The sequence below is a fragment of the Leptonotus elevatus genome, chromosome 1 (genome assembly GCF_054856555.1).
Source record: "Leptonotus elevatus isolate MCC_2025b chromosome 1, RoL_Lele_1.0, whole genome shotgun sequence".
Lineage (NCBI taxonomy): Eukaryota > Metazoa > Chordata > Actinopteri > Syngnathiformes > Syngnathidae > Leptonotus > Leptonotus elevatus.
In genome coordinates this window covers 12,153,215-12,175,883 of record NC_141239.1, presented here as the reverse complement: position 1 = coordinate 12,175,883, position 22,669 = coordinate 12,153,215, and the positions used below count along the sequence as shown (strand labels likewise).

The following is a 22,669-nucleotide window of genomic DNA, read 5'->3' as shown; positions in this document are numbered from 1 at the left end:
TTAAAATACGTTTAAAATGTTTTTTATTGTAAAAGAAAAAAACATTTTAATCAACTAAAAAATTGTGTATGTAAAGACAATAGGAAAAAGATCCACAACTTAAAAATATATTTCTGCAAAAAGTGTTTTAGTGTTTATTTACTCAACTGCAAAAGTCAACGTTTCATTCTATGTCGTCCTCAATAGAGGCACTGAACACAACTAAAGAGTACATTGGCCTTAAAACCTATACAGCGTAGTATAGCACATCATATATACACTTCTTTTTTTTTTCAAACACAGAATTGAAGTTGTATAGCATATGAGTTGTGCAAATGTTTCATACAAACTGACTTGACTCTTAAGTTATAACTTGATTTGAGTCCTGTGGGGATTCTAAGTGCTGCGTTTTCTTTTTTTCTTGAAATGATTGCTCCACCAATATAATATCAAGTCTGCACTACAGGTTATATTTGTAATACGAAGTAGGGAATCCACAACATAGCATGCAAAAACCAAACCAAAAAAATAGATAAAGCATGAAGAAAAGGGAATTGCAATTAGATATCTATAATAATAATAATAATAAAATAAAAAAAGTTTGGCTCAGCCGACAACCATAATCGCCGCAACTTGCGTCACGAGACGCGTCAATGTCACCATAGCTGAACAATTAAAAGCATGTATCTACACGTTTCCTCATTTTAATTGACTTCTTTTTAAACATGATTTAGAAAAAACAAACGTGCTTAAGATTTTTTATATGAAAGGCAAAGTATATTGTATAAAAAAAAAACATTACTTCAGATAAAAAAATAATAAAAACACATTAAGGGCTTAACTTATTATTTTTTTTAAACAGCTTCTTCCAGAAAATTTTTCAGTAGCCATGATTAGATTTTTAAGTCTTTTTTTTTTTTCAAATCCTTGAAAATCAAAAAATGGAATACAATTGAAATGTGGAGATGTTTTTGTTGGACAGCAATAATGCTGTCATGAGCGAGCGTTTGGGCATGTCGGGCCGGGATAGGAGCAAATTCCCTTCTGTTTATCATTCCCTTTAAAAGTGAGGTATAAACACACACTGCAGCACCCGTCCGTCCTCCTTTCCCCCCTTTTAACATCCATAGAATGCACCACAAGGTGTAAAATAAACTTGAGGTGGACACACGCCACTTTTAGTTGAGGTTTTCCTCGTTTTCGGCAAGGGGCGCGCCCTGAGGCGGAACGGGGTCTTGGTTCTGATCGGCTGCGTCAGCGCTCGGCGACCCCTCGGCTTGCGTCTCCGCGGTTTGTGTACACTTGATGGGCGCGAGAGCTATGGCAGGCTGTGAGGGAGAAAAATCAAAAGGAGCGTGACTTGAATGAAACAGTCACACATTTGAAAGTCAGCACAGTTCATGTATTGATAGTATCGCTGCCTTATGAAAAGCATGCACCTCCGATTTGATGTCACTGTGTCCCAATTATTTGTCAATCATTGGAATATTTATTTATATTCCATTTACACTCTGCTCTATATTTTTGTTGCATGTAGAGAATTAAGAAAACACCACACCTTCAATTGACAGCTTTTTTCCTTTTTGTTTTTTCTGAAAAAACAAATAAAATATGTTTATGTTCTTCACCATTTGAAGAAATGCTCATGTGAATTCGGAGACGTCATTTTCATTGGAATACGACAATATTGTAAAACTACGATTTGACAAAGCCATGCCTACTCGCAGATTGCCTATCACGGCATTGTTTGATTTCCTAAAGTGGTGTCCTTTTCCCTTTTACTCTTTTCCATTGTCCAAGTTCTTCAAATACCGTAAATTCCAATATAGTCAGGCAATCGACCGTCAGTGGCGTATTAAACCAAAGAATCCAAATGAAACCGTGTCTTGAAGAATGTTATGCTGACATCAGTAATGGCCTTGAACTGCACACGCTCAGCCAAACAATTACATCATAGACATGACACCTTTTTATAAAAGTAAAAAAGAACCAAATATGGTCAGTTATGACACAATTAAGAGATTAGCTGAAAAGGAGTTGTCCCTGATTTCGGTATTATCCGGCATCTTTTCTTTTGCCTTTTTTTGCCACCAATTGAACTTTGCCTATTAATTTTTTTTACCCAAGATCCAGTTTGAATTAAAGTGCTGGGATAGGATCCCCACATCTAGCCTAATGTAGGCTTAAAAAAAAAAAAAACATGGGTAAAGTAGCAAAGCAGACAGAATACCTGCAATGACACTGACAGACAGCTGAGCCCTCAGCAGCAGACTTGATCGAACCCCCCCAAAAAAAGAAACAAGCAGTTGGAAAGTACAAAAAAAACATAAACTTTATTCTATTTAATGTGACTTTTTGTTTCCTCAAGTCAAAAGTATTTCATGTTGTCAGGCGCTCATATCAAACTGGTATTCACCACAAATCCGCTGCCGGTCCAGAACTGCGGCAGCTCCCTGCGCCACAGCGCCACCGCCAGGCTGGTGAGCAGAGTGCAAGGCACCAGATAGAGCAAGGCTGGCTGGCCCATCTGCATCAGGGCCAGCGCCACGAAGGTGATCAGCAGGCCCACGCCGTAAGCTAAATGCAGAGGAGGCGGGAGCGTCATCAAATAAGCAACGCGGCCCAGTCGTACCATGCATCGGTTGATCGTTTACGTACCGATCGTACAGGCCACAAAGTAGATCCGGGAAGACTGCATCAGAATGTCAAAGCGGTGGCAGTACACCACCAGAAGGCCTGGGAGCAAAACCAGTAAGTAGTTTGCCAACAAACAATACATTGTTCGTGTTATGATCATGTCTTGTGCGTGTCATCGGTCACCTGGCACCAGGATGTCGCCAAAGCCCAGCAGGGAGAAGGGCCGGTCGCACAGGGCCAGGGGGGAGGAGTTCAAGCGCGGCACCTTCAGCACCATCGGAAGCTGCGGGCCACCCCCGACAAAATCAGGTTCGGAATTGGCGACGTTAAAGACCACCGACTCACCTTTTCATGTGTGGCTGAGTCCGAGGGGCCCACCGCCACCTCCACCATGATGCTCTCACCGCTCTGGAGAGAGAAAGGGACGCATGACATGAGCAAGAGTTCGAGAGCTTGGAATAAGGCGGCATGTGGAAAGCTACCTTGGTGAAGAAAGGTGTGATAAACACGAAAAAGATGTCGTAGACGAAGAGCACCGTCAGTAGTAAAGTGCAAGCCTGCCGTAGGGGGAAAGAAAAAAAGGTCTCCGTTTGAGTTCATAGCTTTCATATGTGTACAGTAGATGGTATAGACGGGCACCTTAAATGTGGGTAGTCTGACAGTCTTGAGCATGTAGAGACAGAAGGCGATACCCAAGGTGTCCTGCAACGCCCACGCCCACCTGGACCACACACACACACAAAAAAAGCCTCTCAGACTTTTTGCCCGCCTTTGCTTTGCTCTGTGCAAAAGGCAACAGCAGCATTTTCACAAAGAAGCGTGCGCCAAAGTGTCTCCACGCTCACTGGTCTTCGTTGCGAAACACCATCCAGGTGATGCTGACGCCCACGCAGAATGCCGACAGCAGCAGGGCACGCACCTGTGGACGCTTGTGCAAGTAGGGAAGGTTGTTCTCCGGAATCCTGCGGGGATGGGGTATGAAAAAATGCGTCTCATGACAGAATCATATATAATAGGGGTGGGAATCTTTGAATGTCTCACGATTCAATTCCGATTTTTGGATGTACGATTCGATTCACAATCGATTTTCGATTAAGAATGATTTGGGATTCAAAATGATATGATTGACAATGATTTTGCTTCAATCTATAGATGTGCAAGGAATCGTAATGATCTACTCCAGTCTGACTCGCTAATGCTAATTAGCGCGCTACTCGCGGCACTTTTATCACTCAAAAGAACGGCTCCACGCTGCAAAAAACAACTTTTCTTGGAATAACTTGATTGTGACTTTTTCCTTCTACTGTCTAATGTGGCTACAATTTAACAGTGTATCAGACCGTGTGGAACCACACTGCCCCTAAGTGGCCAAATCGAGTACAACATGAACAGCGCTCCCAATAAAAGGCACACAAACAAAGGCAAGACAGTATAAAATAATTTCATAGGTCACGATTCGATACCGATTAATCCCGATACGAATCTATAAATTGATTGTTGCGATTTTTCTTTTTTACCCAAATTTGGAAAATACTAATCAGTAAACATGTACACTGTAAGATTTGTATGAATTGATTTGTATCTGAAAATTCAGGTTTATAACTGAGCCACTGCATTTAACAAACAGGTTGCAGTCTGTTTCATGTTTGAACAGCACTGAAATAAAATATTAAGGCTTAATGTTCCATGAATATAACATTCTTCCATGCTTAATGTGTAAATCCTCACCCCAAGTAAGACGTGTTGAATATTCCCATAAAAAAATTATATTTAAAAATCGATTCGGCCCCGCATATCGAATCAATTCGAGAATTGCGCGCTGTAATATCGCGATATATTGCTGAAATTGATTTTTTCTAACACCCCTAGCCAATACTGTACATTACCGGTAGGCCTGTCACGATAAGAAACTTTGCTTGGCAATAAATTGCCCCAGAAATGATTGCAATAAACGATATTGCGGTGTTCATATAATTTTCAACTAATATAACGATAATGGTATATGAATGAGTCCAAAGAATTCCCACAGATGAGCAGTTGCGTTCGCCTTTGATACCAGCTCCATTTGTCTGACTGTCGTGGTTGCCCCCGAGGAGGTTTGTATCCCCTGCTGCGGGATCTTATGACTTTTACCACAGAAAGGTGGTGATTTCTCAAAAATGCTCCTTGTTCCTAACCCTAACCTTAAACTTCAAAATGTGGAAGAAAACTGAAAAAACATTAACATTCATCAGCCGTTTGATCTTTTTCAATGTATGATGAGATTTCCTACTGCGTGCGTAATCATTGAACACACCTCGAGTCCATTGTTCTTGCTTTTCTTTGGTTTATCTGCGATAAATATTATTTTTGTTGCTACAAAACCTCGTTTCTAAAACTTAAAAACACACGTATCTTCTTCGTGCGTTTATTGAAAAACATGCGTACCCGTGGCAGTGGATACAAAAAATGTTCATGGGTAACTAACTACTTTGGCACAGCACCGCCTCCAAGAGTGTGTGTCAACTTTGTCAAGATGATTCACTCCTCAATGCGTTAAGCACAGTTTAGGAGCCAGTCGTGACAGGAAAGTTAACTTATTACCCACCCAGTGTCTTTGGTAAAGCCCGTATCTCACTGAGCAGCACAGGATTGCGAGGGTGTGTGCACATAGCGAGTGAGTTTTTTCCCCCCGCACAAGCAATGAATAAAAACAACAGCGATAGCTGTGGTGCGCTGCTAGCAATAATGCTACATGGCTATTAGCAGCGCGACTGCCGCGGCTCACAAATGAGAAGACCCGATGGGACGCATGCGAACCAAAATGTTTAAACTGGTTTTAAAAGCCGCTTTACGGGCTCCGGGTGGCGGAGTGGTGCTGTGGGTTCGCTTACCCGCCCGGGAGACCATGTTTGTGTGTTTACGTGAATAGAAAGGAAAAACAAAGCCGTGACTGACAGAGTAAAGCAGCGGACCAGGAGCGAATGTTGATGACGTATGTAAACAAACACGCGCGTACATGGCTGAGAATGATCGCGTCCGGCAAAGTTATCGAGCTCATTTTTTATTATCGTGCAATGAATCGATTTATTGCATATCGCGACAGCCCTAATTATCGGTACTCTACCGATACCACATCAGTCACCAGTCTGACATGCTGTTGACTTTCCGGCTCGGAGCCATGTTAACCATATGTGTGCGTGGCTTTGGAGATGGATGACAACATTTGTAGGTGGCCGCAAATGTTACTTTGCAAAACTGGTGGCGAACTTCTCCTGCGGCGACGGAGACCACAGCCTCACGCGCTGCCGTCTCGGCCATCGACCAGCAAGCAACATGTTTTGTGCAGTGTGGTGAGTCATGTTTCTCATATGGTCCGTAATAGTTGATGAAGAGTTATTCAGGTGTTTTGTATTGTACCTTGTACGCCACTTGAAGCTACTGAATGTAGAATATTCCATTTCGAAATCGCTACTGCCACCTGTTGACTAAAAATGAAACGAATCCAGTCTGAAAACTATTGGCCAGAGGCGTGCAAGAATACTCATTGTGAACAAACAGCTAAGGTGTTAATCTACTAATCGGAAGATGTTTCCGTTATAAATGGTCAAATAAAAAGAATATTGTAAAGATATTTCAAGGAAAAAAGTTCCATATTGCAGTTTTTTGTCCAGGGGTTGGCGTGGCTTAGTGGTAGAGTGGTCACCGCGCAACCCAGAGATTGTGGGTTCCATTTTATAAACATGTTTATCATTAAGTCAAAATTTTCATAAACAGGAAAGTAGTAATTGGTATTTTTACAGGTTGTGAAGTAGCAGCATATACGATAGGGTCCTTACACTTCGTTGCATTTATTTCAAAATCCAATCATCTGTAAGCCATTTTGTCAAGGTGACTTTGAAAGGGTATTTAAGTGTTTTGGGGTTAGAGTTTGAAGTATATTTAATAGGGGTGGGAATCTTTGAATGTCTCACGATTCGATTCCGATTTTTGGGTCTGCAATTCGATTCAGAATCGATTTTTGATTAGGAACTATTTTTGATTCAAAATGATTTGATGGACAATGATTTTTGCTTCAATCTATAGATGTGCAAGGAATTGTAATGATCTACTCCAGTCTGAATCGCTAATGCTAATTAGCGCGCTACTCGCGGCACTATTATCACTCAAAAGAACGGCTCCACGCTGCAAAAAAAAAAACTTTTATCGGAATAACTTGATTGTGACTTTTTCCTTCTACTCTCTAATGGGGCTACAGCTTAACAGTGTATCAGACCGCGTGGAACCACACTGCCCCTCAGTGGCCAAACCGGGTACAACATGAACAGCACTCCAAATAAAGGCACACACAGACAAAGGCAAGACAGTATAAAATCATTTAAATAAAATCAATTTTGGGACATTTAAAATCGATTCTGAATCGTACTAAATGAGAATCGCGATTCTTATGAGAATCAATTTTTTGGCACACCCCTAATATTTAAGGTTTAAACTATTATCGAAGGCAATTACAATATTTTAGAGGGGTGGATTTTTGTTTATTTATTGATTCTTTGTGTCCGGTCTTGGCTCCTACAAATAGTGATGGTTCTTTGCATTTTGAGTGATGTGTCTCACCTGCATTTGCAGAAAGGAAAGCGGCGCACAAAAGGCCACAAGCAGCTGTAGAGGCCCACGGATGACGCCAGGCAGAAAATGGCTATCACCCAAATTGCTGCAACCACAGCAAAAACATCCAAATTGTGTAAGGACAACTATTCCGATGTACTTCCCGACATGTACGCCAAATGTGTGTGTGTGTGTTTTACCCAGGCTATCGTAGAAGAAGGAGAGCAGCAGCAGCATGCTGCAGCACATGACCACAAACACGCAGATCATGATGGGCGTCACATCCAGCGTCTCCTCATCCTGCTTGTCCGCCCCGTCGTCGCGCTTATGCTTCATGTAGCGACTGCGTGTGGAGGAAATAATTCAAGGTATATATTATGGGGGAGCGGTCTTATTTCAGGTGCGGTGTTTATTTCCTTCGAGTGGACCGCAAACCTGCCTAGCGATTAATTGAAGCTCAGTGTGTCTGAGCAGAGGCCACTACTTTCTGTAAGGGCTTTCCTCCATTGGATCAAAAAGCAATGCGTAGCTGTGAACTTCTTCAGAGATATTTATTTGGGGAACACCATTAATTTATTCAGAGTTTTGAAATGCCTCAAAGGACATTGTGTGTCTCTGACCTATTTCAACAGGAGCAAAGGCAAACCTAGAGAATGAGCATTCAAATCAAGGGCAATTTTGTAATACAGTATTTGGAAATTCTTCAGTGGCGTGTGTTTGAGGCGTGGCATTTATTTTTCCAAGTGGCCCGTCCACCATCAAAAATCAAATGCATCTGTAAACTTCAACACCGGCAACGGCGCGATCACACAACGTACCGAAAACACCCTTTGCGGCAGCTGCTTGAGATGTGGCGTTTATTTCCTCAATAGGATCACACACCTGCCTGGCGATTAACTCATTCGCTGCCATTGACGGCTATAGACGTCAAAAATTCATTTGAACTATTTATATTTTACAATTTTTCCACTTTTGTTAACAGTAGTATGAAAACCTAGAAAAAAAACGTTTTTGTACATTTAGAACAGATATAAAATTTGCAATTAATAGCGAGTTAATTATTGAAGTCATGCGATTAATTCCGATTTTAAAAAATTAATCGCCTGACACGATTAAAAAAAAAAGATTATAAAAAATGTCGTGTCAGGCAATCAATTTTTTTTAATCAGAATTAATCGCATGACTTCACCAGTTAACTCACGATTAATCACACATTTTATATCTGCTCTAAATGTACAATAAAAAAATCTAGGTTTTCATACTCTTGTTAACAAAAAAGAGAAAAAAATGTTAAAACTAATGGAAATGGTTCAAATACATTTTTGACATCTATAGCCATCAATGGCAGTGAATGAGTTAATTGGGGTGCATGTTTTAGGGGCAATCCTCATCTCAAAGAATACAACGTACATGTAGCATATACTACTGACCCAGTTGGTACATCCTGAAGTTAAAAAAGTGTTGAGGTAGTGTTTATTTATAAAAGTATACATTTAACTCATTCAATGCCATTTACGGTTATAGACGTCAAATATTCATTTTAACTATTTCTATCAGTTTAAAATGTTTTCAATTTTTGTTAACAAGAGTATAAAAACCTAGATTTTTTTATTGTACATTTAGAAGATATATAAAATGTGTGATTAATCGTGAGTTAACTTGTGAAGTCATGCAATTAATTACGATTAACATTTTTAATTGCCTGATGCTCCTAATTTTTTATATTTTCTTTTCTTTATTCGCATCAGGCGATTACAATTCTTGATTGAAATTAATTGCATGACTTCATGAGTTAACTCACGATTAATCATACATTGTATATATCTTCTAAATGTACAATAAAACAATTCTAGGTTTTCACACTCTTAAAAGTTAACAAAAGTGGAAACAATTGTAAACTAATAGAAATAGTTCAAATGAATTTTTGACGTCTATAGCCGTCAATGGCAGTGAATGAGTTAATTTGGCAATTTCCATCCCTGACAGACTCCAACCTAAAGAACACGTGCATCTTGTTCATACTCGCCTACAGCATTCCGCTGTGTATAGAGATTGCTGTGATGTAATAAGCACCATTTTGCTTGCGCGACCCCCTCCAGCATCCCCACTTACTTCTTGCGGTCCTTGCTGCCGGCCCAGTGGCCACCGACGGCGACGGTTCCCACAGCCATGAGGAAGATGATGACCATGTTGTAGTCCAGCACCGGCTCGTTGGGGGCGTACATGGCCACCAGCCTGCCCTCGCCGAACGTCTGCCACGGAAAACGCGATGAGCCAACTCGTCATTTTGAAAAAGGTGAAAATAATGAACTCGCTGAAAGTTCACTTAATCAAAGTGTATGAATTCCTTTTTGACATTTTGGGGGGTTTCTTGTGCTTTTATTGTAATGCTTAATACATTTTAAAATCTAAAAACACGCTTTAAATGTTTCTTTTAAGACTTCTGCAACATTAGAAATGTCTATTAGCTTCACTTTTATTTGCAGATTGGCCAAGTGTCCATTTGCGCCTCATAAATGACTTGGCATGTTTCAGTGTACGTTGCTACGCCTCATGATGGGAGCCAAGCTCTCACCTTGCTTATCTCCAGCATGTCAGAGTAGCTCAGCAGCGCCACAGGGATGTCAATCTCCTCATACTGAGTCTTGTTTCCCGCTGGCGGCGTCTGAAATGAAAGCAAAACATTTTGCCAGGCGCCACATCCGACAGGAATGTTTCAAATCTGAGTGACGTTACCAGTCTGTCCTTGCTGACGATGAGCAGCCCCTTGGCGCCGTTCATCTGTGCCAGGCGGACCTTCTCGTAGAAGGTGCAGTTACCCCTCATCACCATGGCGATGCGGTTGGGGAAGCCCCCGTCCGGGACGTCGGCGGGCGAGCACAGGACCGACGTGGTCAGGTCGTAGATCTGGAGGCGCGACTGCGAATGCGCGGGAAACGCAGGCGACGTTACATCACATTGTATCAGAACGATCCCTTGTGTACCGTATAAATTGGCAGCATAAAGATGACATCAGCATAGCTCTGTCTTGAGTTTGAACATAATGAATGGGGAAGCTTCCAATTGTTTGATAGAAATAGTGATCGGGGGAAATAAAAGAACATACTCTGGAGTTAAGTACTCACTGCCTTATTGAGGTCTTGAGGCAGACGTGCCCATTGTGAGTTGAAGAAGATGCAATAGTCCTTCCCTTTGCTGTCATCACTGAAATGTGCCATGCCATGCTCTGCTGCCACCTGTGTACACGGTCAGGAAACAAACACAGTGGTGCCTTGACATACAAGAAGCCCAACTTAAGAGTTTCTCACAATAGGAGCCATCTTTTTTTTTTTAAAGACAATTTGTATTCATTTATTCATTGTTCATTTATTTCAGGCAGCAATCAACATCAACAATATATCGATTTCTCCGAACAATACTCAACTAAACCTAGCCTGAAAAGGAGTGGGAGGAAGAAAAACTTAAGTCCCACCCCCAATCTCATTAATATCAAACTTTGAAAACAAATTTAGCTACTTTATCCTTTGATTGCGAGTTCAAACTTAAGACACAAACGGTGACTCAACTCATGTTACAATAGCCATGGTAAACAATTCTAATTATTACAACAACAACAAAAAAAGGCTGCTACTCCAAGTTGTAATTTTTTAGGTAAATGTATCATGTAATTACTAAGTACAATATTATGGAGTGCTACTTTTCCTCATTCAAAGACTTTCGCATGCTTATTTTTTATTTTATCTTGGGGGGGGGGCGCTGGTATTTCTATTCATTTCAATGGGCAAAGATATTTAAAACAGTGTTTTGCGTTAAGAGTGTGGTAACAAAACAAATTGAACTCTCATCTCATGGCGCCACTATATGACCACAGGTTTGCCTTTATTCACCCAAAATGGCCGTTTACGTGGAAATGACTCATGGAAAATAACCATGTCCACATCATTAGGTACACTTAAGCACCTGAGCAGTCCAAATAAAGACATTTAAATAATCTTTCCATCTGGCTGATGTTCTGAAATGACTGGATCTTATTAGCAATTATTTGCTAGGTAACAAATGCTAGTGATGGCACACCTGGACGCCCTTATTAACGCCTTCGCGCGAGTGACGTAAAACATGGTTTTAGACATTACAACCCCAAAAAACTTGTGATATGAATCAACAAACAGAAATTGAGTCGAATGTCGGTAAAAATGTCAACTCTATTTCGCCGCAAATGCGACTCTTTGCTCAGATGCTAGCACCGTTAGCTATCCACTCCACCTAAAAGGCTTCACTGCTAACGTGCTAGCATTTAAACCAACGTACAACACAGTTATAATGGCGATGAGAGGATGCTACCAAATTGTCAAATTGTATCAGATTTCACCAAGCTAGTTGACACAAAGCAAGTGATCCGTTGTTTTGTTTTGATCAACGCAGTGACGATGTGGTTAGCAAGATGTTCGTCGCCGGGTACACCAAGAAAATCCCATCGCGTGGGGAGATTTTCGAGAGAAGAAAATAAGAGTCGACGTCAGTGTCGCCCACCCACCTGGTGGATGACAAAAAGACCGACCCACATCAGTGCTCCGAGGCCGGGGACTGTCATCTTGAGGCCGGGCTCCTATGTTGTTGTTCTGACCCCCATCCAACAAAAAGCACCCCACCGCGGCTGCAGCTGTCCCGAAGACACGCCCATTCAATGACGACACACCCGGAAATGTTCCATGCCTCACTTTTCTTAAACAAAAGAAAAAAACATATTATCGGCAGAACATCTTTTTAGTTTAGTTGGATTGATATATTACAGCAGGGGTAGGAAACCCTCCTATTTCCATCTCTGCCACAGTGCATAGGCTCGGGTAGTGGCAGTGGGCACTGGGCACGCCCGAACCATCGCGATAAACGAGTATATCGCGAGATGGAGCTCGTCTTCAGGAGACGCTGGTTCGATTCTCGCCGAAGTGTAAGTAAATATCACTTAAATTGTTCAAATGTTGATTTTTGAGTATTCTAAATTCAGTTTAATAAGAAATTTTAAGTATTAAATAACCAAAGTAGTTTTGTAGGCGTATATGTCATTATATTGTAGGATGCTCTAGCAAAGCTGTCTGTTAATTTCTTAAAGTTAAGCATATCATAAACATTTTCGAAATGTTATTTTCATTGAAACTTATTAGTTTTTATTCTACATTTTAATGTAATTTATAGCCTAAAATGTTCAACTTTGCTGTCACTAATAGCCTTAAAGTTACGCATAATTTTTTAATTAATAGCCTTTATTTCAGCTTTATTTATTAAATTTATCACACTGAACAAGAATGAACATGAGTAGAAAAATAAACAAGAAAAAAGGAACATTACACCAATACAGAATGCACATTATTACACAGCATTTTACAGGGTTCTACATTAATAGTGGCCCGTGGCTATGTTTTTGGCAAGGCACTCGAAGATCACTGCCCTTACTGGGCCGTACAACTTTTGTTGTTGTTTTAATATTTAACGCTTTGAGTTCTATCCATTGAAATGTTTTGGTTTCTATGCACTTAAATTGATCAATCATCATAGATGTTTTTTGTATGCTGCATTTTTCCCCCCAGCGTGAGGTTACGTCCTTTACATCCACCACTGATCCCGGAATGAGCTGCTGTGGCTGTGGACTGTGATATAACCATCAGGAAGTCTGTCATGTGGTCACGTGTGTAGTGCTCCTATAGCTCTTGTTCTGCAGCCTGGAACGAGCAGATGTCCAGCATCAACCTCTCCCTCTTCATGTTCTCCTCCATTGCTAAGAAAATGAACATTTAGACTAGGCAAAAAGTCACATACCTCAGTTGTAAGAACCAACAGGAAAATAATACAGGACTCCAGAATGCCCCTAGATGTGATGACTGGTGGCATTTTGATCCTAAAACTTAGCAATAGCAAGTATCGGGCCTGTGTGACCAGTAAATTTGCTGAATTTTTCATGGCTATTCTTGAATAATTTTTGTTGCTAACAAACTTCTGCTCCATATTTCAGTCCACTTATCAGTAACATAGCAACAAAAAATAAGAGTAGAATGAATATATTTACTTGGCAAGTCGATTTACCTTACTTACTGCGCAACCCTAAAATTTCAGGTTAAAGGCCACTGTGCTCCTCGTGAAAAAAATAATAAAATAATAATAATTAATTTGGAGCTCTGTATGACAAACTTCATTTGTAGATTACTTTCACACTCCCAGGGGAAAAACTGCAGAAATCTACTGTTGAAATAAAATGATAAAAAATAAATGTAAAAAAAGCGCCACCGCCAGTCAGTGACCAAAGATATATTGCGTTGGTATTGAATCAAGCACTAACCATTGAAAATGAATGGGAAAAAGTTACGGGCAGTTAAACTCGTGCTCATGGTCAGCTGTATTCCGTTTTTATTACTTTTATATTTCATGTGTTACATGAGGTCCCTGGTGGTCTAGTGGTTAGGATTCGGCGCTCTCACCGCCGCGGCCCGGGTTCGATTCCCGGTCAGGGAACTAATACTTTTTTGTGCATCCTTTTCCTGATACTGTAGGACAAACGGGCAAATGGTAATAATGGACTCGATAATGTCGTTCCTTGGTTAACATACGTTTTGCGATTCATTTCGTAAATGTATTGTACATTCTTCATATGTGTGTGTTGTGCTGTAGTACTGTTTCAGTAAACTCCATAGTTCAGAAGCTTAGCGTCGCGTGCTCTTCTTGACTCATTGCGGCAGGTTATAACTCGCGATGACGTCATTCCATATGTTTACCCTTCTGGCACGTATTTACCTGCAGTGGTAGTTTACGGTAACGCCGGAACTTGGCAGAAATCTTCTTTCGCAACAAGATGCTTTACAAGGAAAAATTCGCTAATTTTCTAATGTAAAAACAACACTCATATTTATATAACTGGTGATTAATAACACTTTATTTTTATTGCTATTGTTGAAAGCATTCGCCCGCTGTGTTAGCTTCGACTACTCTAACGGAGGGTTTTATTCTGGCAAATCACAACGGAAGCTGTGTGAGTGTATCGCTCCGCCTGGGTTACACTTTAACTCACACGGTCAGTTACCTTGAGCGGAATGCAGCACTAGTAATCCACTAGAAACGTAAGTACACTCCCTAAAATACTTATTTTCGTTTCTTACTATCCCCTACTGGACTTTATTGAGCGTTTGTTTAATGACCGGCAATCTGTGTTTTACCAGCGGCTCATTTAAGCTAGCTGGTCAGCTAAGCTAACTACCGTCTCAAGTCCCGACTGTTTCATTTTCTTTCCTTCTTTCTTTTTTTTCTTCCCCAAAAGGTTTTTAATGCTAATATTACACTTTCCCTTCTAATTTTTCGCCAAGTTTATGCTTCACGCGTTCTTGTTTTTATGTTTATCAGTTCCTATTGGAAAGTCATTCATATACTGTATCCAATCCAAAGTTGCGGGTGACAGTCATTCTTGTGTTAAATTAAATCTGTTTTCACTCTAAGTATTCAGCTGTAAATGTTGCTTTTTGCTAAACAGAAAAGAGTTAAAATGTCGTTACAGTCGTCCCTTTAACTGTGACTGATTGGCAAGGGGATGATGTAAGTAGGACTGGAATGCAGGGGGCTCTCTGACATCATCTTCAACACAGTTGGCCAAATAAGGAGGAAAGAAAAGAAAGAACATGTGATGTCAATTTGGTTGTTCTTTTTTCCCTTGAGCCAACTCTTTTCTTTTATGTATGTAATCGTGTCTTTGCAGTGTAACACACACTGACACCCACAAAGAAAAGCGGCCGGGCCAGCAGCATTGGTGCAGCCGACACGTCATGGCTGGCTTCAGGCAAGAGGATGTGGAACTGCACTATGACATGGGAGAGGAACTGGGCAGGTATGCTGGGAAGATGTGGTCCTTATGGGTTTTCTGTTGAGAAGCAGACTTCTTGTTTTTTGTTGTTGTTGACAGAAGGTGACTTTTCCTGGCATTTGTTAAAAAAATTAAAGGCTTATTCAAGGATCTTTTGTCACTGCACCTTCCGGGTGGATCATCTTAACGATGATTTCTCCATCCCTTTAATCAATCTGCCTTAACGACGTTGTGCATGCTCGTTCCTAGCTGCGCATGCGCACTTCGAGTGTTTGTAGCATGTAGTCACACCAAGTGACTGGCCTTACATGACTGAACCGTAAAATCGCAAACAAATTACAGTCGATGACCCTCACACTTGCCGATTGACCTTCACGCACGCACTTATATATGATTGGACTGTCAAAGCCGCTTACTCGCCATTGGGAGAAGTGACACCACAGGAGGCCATTTTCCTTTGCCACTCACGAAGGCCGTCTAACTTGAATACATTGATTTTGCTGTGGCGTTTTCACATATTATCTGCTCCTATGGTCAAAATGCCACTGTGTATTTTTATTTTCTCTTATAAGATATATCTCCAGGTGCTATTCAAAGATTTGTCTGCATCAGGTTGTCAGAACCACCAACAATCAAGTGAAAGTAAAGCCAATCTGAAGAAAAAAATCTTTCACGTTATTGAAATAATACACTCTGAATGGTCGATGCAAACAGTGACGTTCGCTCTTTGCGATGCTCTCATTGCTCCATGCAGGATAAAACACGCACTGATAACAGTGTTTTCATCGGAAAAAAATAACTGAAGAAAATTGTCAGGCATATATTCTTTATCCTCAGCAAATAATGTCTAATGTTAGTGCCATACTGATGAGCTGAGCCATTATGGGCCCATTATGGTACAATATATCTGTATGAGTGTCTTCTACTGCCCCCAGGTGGCCCTTTATATGTTAGCATTACGCTAGTGGACTTATGATATTGTCACACTTTGCTTTTTATCCTCTGATACTGACACTTTGGTGTAATCACACACGCCCCCCCCCCCCCCCCCCCCCCCCCCCCAGCGGTCAGTTCGCCATCGTGCGCAAGTGCAAGGAGAAGAGCTCGGGCTGCGAGTACGCAGCCAAGTTCATCAAGAAGCGCCGCCTGTCGTCCAGCCGGCGGGGCGTGAGTCGCGAGGAGATCGAGCGCGAAGTCAACATCCTGCGCGAGATCCAGCACAGCAACATCATCACGCTGCACGACATCTTCGAGAACAAGACGGACGTCATCCTCATCCTGGAGCTGGTGTCCGGCGGCGAGCTCTTCGACTTTCTCGCCGAGAAGGAGTCGCTGAGCGAGGAGGAGGCCACGCAGTTCCTCAAGCAGATCTTGGACGGCGTGTACTACCTGCACTCCAAGCGCATCGCACACTTTGACCTCAAGGTACGGACACTTCATTAGGTACACCTGCACCATCCAATCACACATGCGACTGCCTGCCAACCAATCACAGGGCACGTGAAACAAGCATTCACCTTCACACTTATGGAGAATTTATGAAATGTTCTGAAAAGTGCCTCATCATCTTTTGCAAACTAACTTTAAATGATTTACACTTGTGTTTTAAACTCCACAACTTCTTCAAAGATTTGTGGCTGTCCTGTTTGTTTGTTTGTTTGTTTGTTTGTTTTCAAAAATGTACATGCATTTTTTTACTGGATTTACGGTAATGTTGTAACCGGTGCAGTTTTTATGAGCTTCGCTTGAAGGAGAAAGGAATTTTTATGGGATTTATTACGGTCAAATGCTAATCCTTACAACTTGTATGCAATTTAGGTTTATTTTCACCGTGTCCAACTTTTATCGGATTCAAGGTAGTTTTTATTTTATTTTATTTTTTTGAACTTGAACTTTGAAATTTGATCGGATTTATGGTTGTTAAATGTTTTTAATCTCTGTGCAACATTTATGGGATCTTTGGTAGTCTTATTTAAGTTTTATGGAATTAATGGTAACCTTGCTTAAACCAATGCAGCTTTTAAGGGATTTCTATTGTGAGTTGTAACTTAATAAATTTTTATGGGACATATGGTCGTCCTATTTTAAAATGTGCCATTTTTATGGGCCTTATTATAGCAATCATATTTTAATAATTTTATGTACATTTATGGGATTTATTGTAGTCATATTTTAAACTCGTCCCCAGTTTTATGTGATTCACAGTACAGCAGAGTCCCACTTATCGTGGGGGTTATTGAATGCTCAAATCCATGTATAATTGACATCTATTATCATTTTCATTGAGGAAGAGGGAACGGAAAATCCACAAATAGGCGAATCCGAAGGTGCCTGACTGCACTGTAGTTGCATTTTAACCTGCTCCACTTAGTGCGATTGACATAAGTGTTATTTTAAATCGCACATTTAAGTTATGGGCCTTACTACGTTCCTATTTTGTGGATTTACGGTAGTAGAATTTTAACCTGCACAAGTTCCATTCGAATGGTCATGAACAGAAAAGCACGTTGCCAAATTGTTTGCCAGGTGTCTTTACAGTCTGAAGAGTTTTCTTTTATTCCATATGCTGATCTCGTATCTCATATAAAACGTTGCCCATTTTGTTGTTGTTGTTTTGCATTGCAGCCGGAGAACATCATGCTGCTGGACAAGAATGTTCCCAATCCTCGGATAAAGCTCATCGACTTCGGCATCGCCCATCAGATCAAAGCCGGCAACGAGTTCAAGAACATCTTTGGGACACCCGAGTTCGTAGGTGGGTTTCACGGAACAACCCCCCCCCCCCCAATCGTGATCAGATTCTTGCTAAGTGAGCACATTTTTGCGGTCTTCACATCTGCTTCACATTCGCATTTTGGTTCCTCTGCGCTTTGCAGCTCCAGAAATAGTCAACTACGAACCGCTGGGACTGGAGGCAGACATGTGGTAAGACACCAACCTTCTTTCTCTGTCCCTCCACTATTCAACAAACTGCAGACTTTCTATGATATTTGCTCTGGTGTTCTTGTAAACATGTTTACAGGATTTACGGTAGTCCTTCCTATTTGAACCTGCATAACTTTTATGGGGTTTTTGGTAGTTTGATTTTAGTCAGCGCAATTGCTATGAATTTTTATAGGATTTCCAATAGTTTAACCTGCACAACTTTTATGGGATTTATTATTGTCTCATTTGAACACAACCAATTTGAGAGGATTTTTACTTGTTTACGGTTGTCCTTTTTTAACCAGAGCAACTTTTACACCAAGGCTTTTTGGGTTGAGGTGTCCCTGCTTGGACCGGCATTGGCCCTGATTTAAAACAATACGTAACAAAATTCATTGTTAGCAATGATAAAACTATCTAGAATAAAAACTATTGAATATTAGATATTAAAAAAAAGCTAGAACATTGATTTAGTCTCATTTTTTATTTATGAAAATTGTGCTGCAGTCGGGCCAGCATCAGTGAACTTCAGGATTTGTGCTTCTCTTTCTTTTACCTTTGGGATTCATAATGCATATTTTATTTACAAATCTTAACTTACTTAACTCTTATGTGATTTTGCACATCGACGGGATTTACGGTAGACTTTTAAACAGCCGCAGGCATTCTGAGGCTTCCCGTGTGACCTTTTCAAGCCATATTTTCTCTTTTCTGTGCAGGAGCATCGGCGTCATCACATACATCCTGTAAGTGTCACCTCACGTGGTGCTAACACGCTGACACTCAGGCGTCCTCTAAAGCGTCAGACGTTTCCCGGCAGGTTGAGCGGCGCGTCGCCTTTCCTGGGCGAGACGAAGCAGGAGACGCTGACAAACATCTCCGCAGTCAACTACGACTTTGACGAGGAATACTTCAGCAACACCAGCGAGTTGGCCAAAGATTTCATACGACGCCTGCTGGTCAAAGATCCCAAGTAGGACCATCTCGGTGCGTTTCTTTGTCGTCTTTTACTAACTGACTTGTCTTTGCAGGAAGAGAATGACTATCGATGACAGCCTTCAACATCCATGGATTAAGGCGAGTTGCCATCTTCTTTGTTGCGTATCATCCAACAAAAAGCATCTCCAAATTTGTTATGTTAGCAAGATGATGACGGTTATCAGTCTTATCAGAATATTGCTCTGATAAGTAGCATAGGGATTTGCTGATAGGATGTGGATGAGTCCAAATATGAAGTGCACTTACAAACACACACACTGAGAGTCAACGCACTAATGCTTGAAATAACACCCACCCCCAAAAAATAACAATTGACCACCCAAAAAAATCATATATTGGGGACTAAATAACAGCATGTTTTTCAATTACAACAAAAATAGAAAAGCATTGAACAAAAAATTAATAAATGTAAAACACCAATGCACAAATATTTGGAAAAACTTCAAAATATGTATTTAATCAGATTAATCCACATCTTAATCACTATGCGTTTATCAACATTCTTTGCCCGCCAAATTCGAAGAGCACCTGTTATGTGTTCATTCTTTCTAAATCTAAAAGGGCATTCAGAGATCCAGAGCGCTATCTAGTGGTGAACTAATAAAATATAAGAATGTTTGCAGATGAATATAAATATCTAGATATGCGATGAAAAAAATTTAAATAATCAAGGGAAAAAATAAAAACATAAATATTAGAGAAAACTACAAGCACAAAAAAAAGATACAAATAAATACAAATAGTATGAGACAAAAATACACAAATAATAGAATGAAGAATATTACATGCATTGATATTTAAAATATAATAAAAAATATCAAAATATTCAGGGAAAACTAAAAAGACACAAATATCAGTCGACGTAAAGTACATAAAATAGAATGTGTGTATATAATCATTAAAATATTCGCTGAAATTACATATGGGGGAACATTAGTGTTCCAATATAATTTTTGGCCCCCCATACCGATTCCAATACCCAGTTGCAGTATCGGGTTGTTTGTACCTAAGGGTTGTTTGTTTTTTTCAACATGAAAAAACTGCCATGCCATTGGTTCAGAGCATTCAAGGGCCAAAAGGATATCTTGGCTCGGCATGCAGTGAACACGTCAGTGAATGTCGTGCACGAGTAAGACACAAGATGCTGCATCCAAAGACCTATATTAGCGTCGGAAATAATGGTATCGGCATGTTACTTGTTAGTACTTGCCGATGCCGATACCACTGTATCGGGGCCTCTCCCGATACTGGTATCGAAATAACACTAACAGTTTGTGGGAAAAAAATACACAATTTTTGGACTACAAAAACAAATGACTAGTTGAGGGGGAAAAAAGCTTCTTAGACAAAAAAAATAATTAAAAAAAAGGCAAAATAAACAGATATTCGAATTGGAATATGGAATAATATATAATATTAATATATATTATAATAAAATACACAAAGATTTGAATTATTTGTTTATGTCTGAGATTATAATCAATAAAATATTAGATGGAAAAATACATAAATGTTCAAGGGAGAAAAACAAAAATGTGTACAATATAATCACAATTAGGGAAAACTACAAAAAAATATATAAAATAGATGAAGAACAAACAAACAGAAAACTGACAAAAAAACAAAGCAACCACAAATATTGGAATTTAAATAATAAATTTTTAGATTAAAAATATACAAACATTGAGGGAAAATATACAAATATTAGTAGACAAATACACAATGCATTGAAAAGATGAAATATTTGACAAAAAACGAAATATCATTTGAGACGATTCGTGTCCAAATAAAGGTGAGGATAATGTCGTAAGAGCAGGAAGAAAAATGATCATATTACCTGTAACCCTACTTCCATTAAAGAATGAAAAAAATCATTCCAAAATACTAGACGCGATGGAGAGGGAGACTCTCAACACAGTAGTAATGATAACACTTGAACTATCCTCTAACGTGACCTCTTTTTTTAATGTAATCACAAACATGATCATAGTTTATCGGTTCAGCGCCGTGTCCCGACTTGACATCCCTGCTTTGGCGTCGTGCAGGTGATCAAGCGTCGCAACGTGCGCCAGGAGGATCGCGACCACAAGCCGGAGCGCCGGCGTCTGAAGACCACGCGTCTGAAGGAGTACACCATCAAGTCTCACTCCAGCATGCCGCCCAACAACACCTACGTCAACTTCGAGCGCTTCTCGCAGGTCCTGGAGGAGATCGCGGCGGCCGAGCAGGGCCTGCGCCAGCTCGAGCGCAACCGGCGCTCGTGCCGCGACGACGTGGCTGCGCTCTTGTCCATCTACGAGGAGAAGGAGGGCTGGTACAAGGAGGAGAGCCGCGGCATCTCGGGCCAGCTGGGCGCCGTCCGCCAGGAGCTGCAGCGCACGCAGGCGCAGCGCAAGAAGAGTCAGGAGGACGCCCGCGGGGCCGCGCAGGCCGCCGGCGTGCTCAAGCGCAAATTCGGACGCTTGGAGAACCGCTACGAGGCGCTGGCTGAGCAGGTGGCGCACGAGGTGCGCTGGGTGGAGGAGCTGGTGCGCGCCATCGCCGCAGACAACGCACAGCAAGAGAGTCGACCTTGAGGCGCCGCTTGAACATTTTAATTTATTTTACACTTCTTTTTACGTACTGCGCTTTTTACTCTCACTCAAGTTTTTTTTTTTTATTGTTTCATTTTCATTGACACCAGCCTTCGGTGTCAGCTATGCAAATGACCTCACCAACAACAACTGGAACTATTTTATTGTTATTTTTTCTTGTCATCTATGCACACCTCAAACATTCCATTATTTTATTTTTTTACACATTCCCCACATTCATCCATGTATTTTTTTTCCCCCATGTACTTGTTGGCACTTATGATTATAGCAACGTATCAAAATATATTTTTTAAAGTACTGTATATGTCAACAAGCTGGCAACATTTGACAGCTTTTTCCGAATAAAACATTTACCTGTCATGTTTTTGTACAGTCTAAGACCTGAACGGACTCTTTTGTAACTGTACTTGTTCAGTCAAATGTCCAATGTACCTGTATTGATACCTATATTGGATTCCACACAGCTTACAGCCATTGATTCGGTGCAATAGCTTGCATGTGTAACTACGCACATTCATTCATCAACCGCATCCTTGGTGCTGTCAAATAACTGAACTGAACTGACTTTTCAAAAACGACAGGTGCTGTCTAATACCTGGATTGGATTCCACTTAACTACATGTATTCCAATTTGTTCCAATGTCCCTTGTCATGTCAAATGTTTGATTGGTCTCGACAACAACTGATCATCCACAATGTTCTTTGTGCGTTCTCACAACAGCATTGGTTGCGGTATTTTTGGTGAATGAAACATTTAAGCCAGATGACGCTGTGATTAATTTGTATTTTTTATTATTTGACTACTGGTTTCAATTGTTCTTGTTCTAAGCTGTGGTCAGGAGCAGCAGCAAAAAAAATAGCATTCTATCAATCACTTTTATTTCATTCATTTTTACTATTCATTTTATTGATCGCATTCATACCTGAGAGAATGTAGGTGACGGGAAGGTGACTGCAATCATGGCTGCAGGCGCATACAAAAATAGACTGCTGACGGCAGCAAATGGAGGCAAGCTGCTTCAAGACATAACCAGCAAAAAAAAAAAAAGATTAATGAGGTGTGTAAAATGTTAATCAGAGAGAGGAAAAGAACCAGTAACATTGGGAA

General features: G+C 40.6%; 2 protein-coding genes and 1 non-coding gene across 3 annotated transcripts; 2 read left to right on the top strand and 1 right to left on the bottom strand.

The window, feature by feature from the left end:
• Positions 1–110: 110 nt before the first annotated feature.
• sppl2b (signal peptide peptidase like 2B) lies at positions 111–11,809 on the bottom strand. The gene is made up of 15 exons (XM_086076497.1): positions 11,738–11,809; positions 10,329–10,439; positions 9,940–10,122; positions 9,779–9,868; positions 9,316–9,455; positions 7,404–7,546; positions 7,213–7,309; positions 3,462–3,578; positions 3,256–3,337; positions 3,099–3,173; positions 2,962–3,024; positions 2,800–2,899; positions 2,638–2,715; positions 2,396–2,556; positions 111–1,307 (listed from the first exon to the last, which is right to left on the bottom strand). The coding sequence occupies exons 1-15, from the start codon at positions 11,792–11,794 to the stop codon at positions 1,158–1,160; spliced, it is 1,647 nt and encodes a 548-aa protein (XP_085932623.1). The 5' UTR covers positions 11,795–11,809; the 3' UTR covers positions 111–1,157.
• Positions 11,810–13,635: 1,826 nt separating this feature from the next.
• trnae-cuc (transfer RNA glutamic acid (anticodon CUC)) lies at positions 13,636–13,707 on the top strand. Its single transcript has one exon. It is a non-coding gene; the product is annotated as a tRNA-Glu (tRNA).
• Positions 13,708–14,219: 512 nt separating this feature from the next.
• Positions 14,220–22,432, top strand: dapk3 (death-associated protein kinase 3). Its single transcript, XM_086091075.1, has 9 exons — positions 14,220–14,309; positions 14,939–15,067; positions 16,108–16,468; positions 17,669–17,798; positions 17,920–17,968; positions 18,688–18,714; positions 18,789–18,941; positions 19,000–19,045; positions 21,013–22,432. Exons 2-9 carry the CDS (start codon positions 15,006–15,008, stop codon positions 21,541–21,543), a joined length of 1,359 nt encoding a protein of 452 aa, XP_085947201.1. The 5' UTR covers positions 14,220–14,309; positions 14,939–15,005; the 3' UTR covers positions 21,544–22,432.
• The last annotated feature ends 237 nt before the right edge of the window (positions 22,433–22,669 follow it).